Raw genomic sequence first — 1,840 nt, 5'->3', positions numbered from 1 at the left:
AGGAAACTCATGTCAAAATGCCTCAATGCGATTGGCAATGACGTCGAGCTGCACAGAAGATCATGCCTTGAATCGGTCGGCAAATGTAACCAGTTGACTGGGAATGAGGCCTCAATGCGATCGGCACATGTCGTCCAGTTAACTGAGAATTATGCCTCGAATGATAGGCAAATGTCGTTGAGGGAATCCGTTGTGATTCCACAAGCCTGAATGGTGGCCGAGGGCCGCACGATGCCCAGAGATTTCGTATGTTGCACGCACTCTTGTTCTTACTAACTCCTCTCACGAACTCTTCTTACTAACTCGACTTGATGACTGCTCGAATGCTCCTTCGGAACTAACCGTCCAACCCTCAAACAGACTGTAGTGGGACAGCGGAGTTGGAAAATACACCCTGATTGGTGATTTTTAAGCGTTGAGGCCCAATCAGTCCGCTCCCTGAGATAACCGTTCTCTCTTTTCCCTTTGTAAAGTCTTGGCCTGAAGAGGGGTGGAGAACCGTTAGAAAATGTATACAGATCTCCAACGCTTGACGAGACAATGGGCCTTGTCCTTCGCATGGGCTGGCAATCGGTTCTTGGAAATGCGATGAAGTGCCTTTTGCTTCGAGGCAACTCAGTTTCCTTTTCCTGTATGACTGGAAAATGCTATTTGGTGACGAGTTAATGCCTTTTAATGCTAACCGGTCATAAACTCTGTTTTTTCCGTTGAACGGACGGAACAACCATTAACATCTCGTTCAATGAAATGCCTTTATCCGTTTTCGCGGATGCGTCGAAAACTACGCGAACTTTAGTGGTGCTACTGGATACTTTGATTACGGCGTGATGAGGCATGTAGTAGCCGTCCCTATTTTCATTCGTCGCGAGAGACATGTGTCCCAGATCAATGTATTCCTGCATGTTCTTATGATACTGTATCTTGAGATCGGGATTTGAATCTAGTTTACCCTGCAAGAAACGAAAACGCCTTAACCCTGGTGCGCGAGAATCGCCAAGATTAAACTCATTGGATCGAAAAGGTAAACGAACGACGTATCTACCATTCGCGTGGCGTATTGATGTTTTTGCGAAATGATTTTCGCACGACAATTCCTCCGCGGGCTTCGATGACTTAGAAGTCGCGTCCTCGATCACCCAGAATCTGGCCAACTGTTCGGATAAACTGCTCAGATTACACGATATTACGGAATTTTGTTCTTCGTTGCCTATACCTCCGACGATTACCCATCCGAGCTGTGTCTTTTGTAAGATTAACTCGCATTTTTTAACCGGCAGCTTGATCTGACCGATTGAAAGCATCGATATAGTAGCTCCGGAGCCAATTAAAAAGTCGACTGGTCGCGAAATGTGGAATTGCGGATCAGCTAATTTTATGTTATTCGGGATTTTTACGATTTCGCGCGGAAAGTTTTCCTCCGGAACGCAATCGGCTGTCTTCGGGAGAGTGAAGAAAGTCAGAACCTTCGCGAAATCGTTGTGTAAAGAGCGGAAATGAACTTCGACGCTGCTCTTCGACACGGTTTGCATTTCGTTTACAGCGCTAATCGGAATCGCACAACCGCGCATAGGAAGTCCTAACTTTTTCGCTAGTTCGTTTGTAATGAAATGCGCCGTTGCGCAGGTATCGAGTAATGCACGGGCTTGTACGAAGCGTCCATTCACCTCACATACGCGTACGACGGCACTCATCATCAACTGAGGTCGAGATGCACGCGAAACGGAGGCAAAAGTATCTACCGATAGTCATTTTTCAATTGTTTCTACCTTGGGTTAGCTCGAAACCGATGGCTGATTCTTAATGTTACGCGTCGATGTCAGGTTTATCGGAGCGTCCCAAT

The 1,840-nt window shown here is 46.6% G+C and overlaps 1 protein-coding gene across 1 annotated transcript; it reads right to left on the bottom strand.

The window, feature by feature from the left end:
* Positions 1–686: 686 nt before the first annotated feature.
* On the bottom strand, positions 687–1,301 carry LOC108622023 (uncharacterized). The gene is made up of 2 exons (XM_018019654.1): positions 1,032–1,301; positions 687–950 (listed from the first exon to the last, which is right to left on the bottom strand). The coding sequence occupies exons 1-2, from the start codon at positions 1,299–1,301 to the stop codon at positions 687–689; spliced, it is 534 nt and encodes a 177-aa protein (XP_017875143.1).
* Positions 1,302–1,840: the final 539 nt, after the last annotated feature.

Source organism: Ceratina calcarata, unplaced genomic scaffold, assembly GCF_001652005.2.
Source record: "Ceratina calcarata isolate Rehan_Ccalc_2016 unplaced genomic scaffold, ASM165200v1 scaffold1994, whole genome shotgun sequence".
Classification (NCBI taxonomy): domain Eukaryota; kingdom Metazoa; phylum Arthropoda; class Insecta; order Hymenoptera; family Apidae; genus Ceratina; species Ceratina calcarata.
The sequence above is the reverse complement of the archived record's forward strand: the minus strand, read 5'-3'. Positions and strand labels throughout refer to the sequence as shown.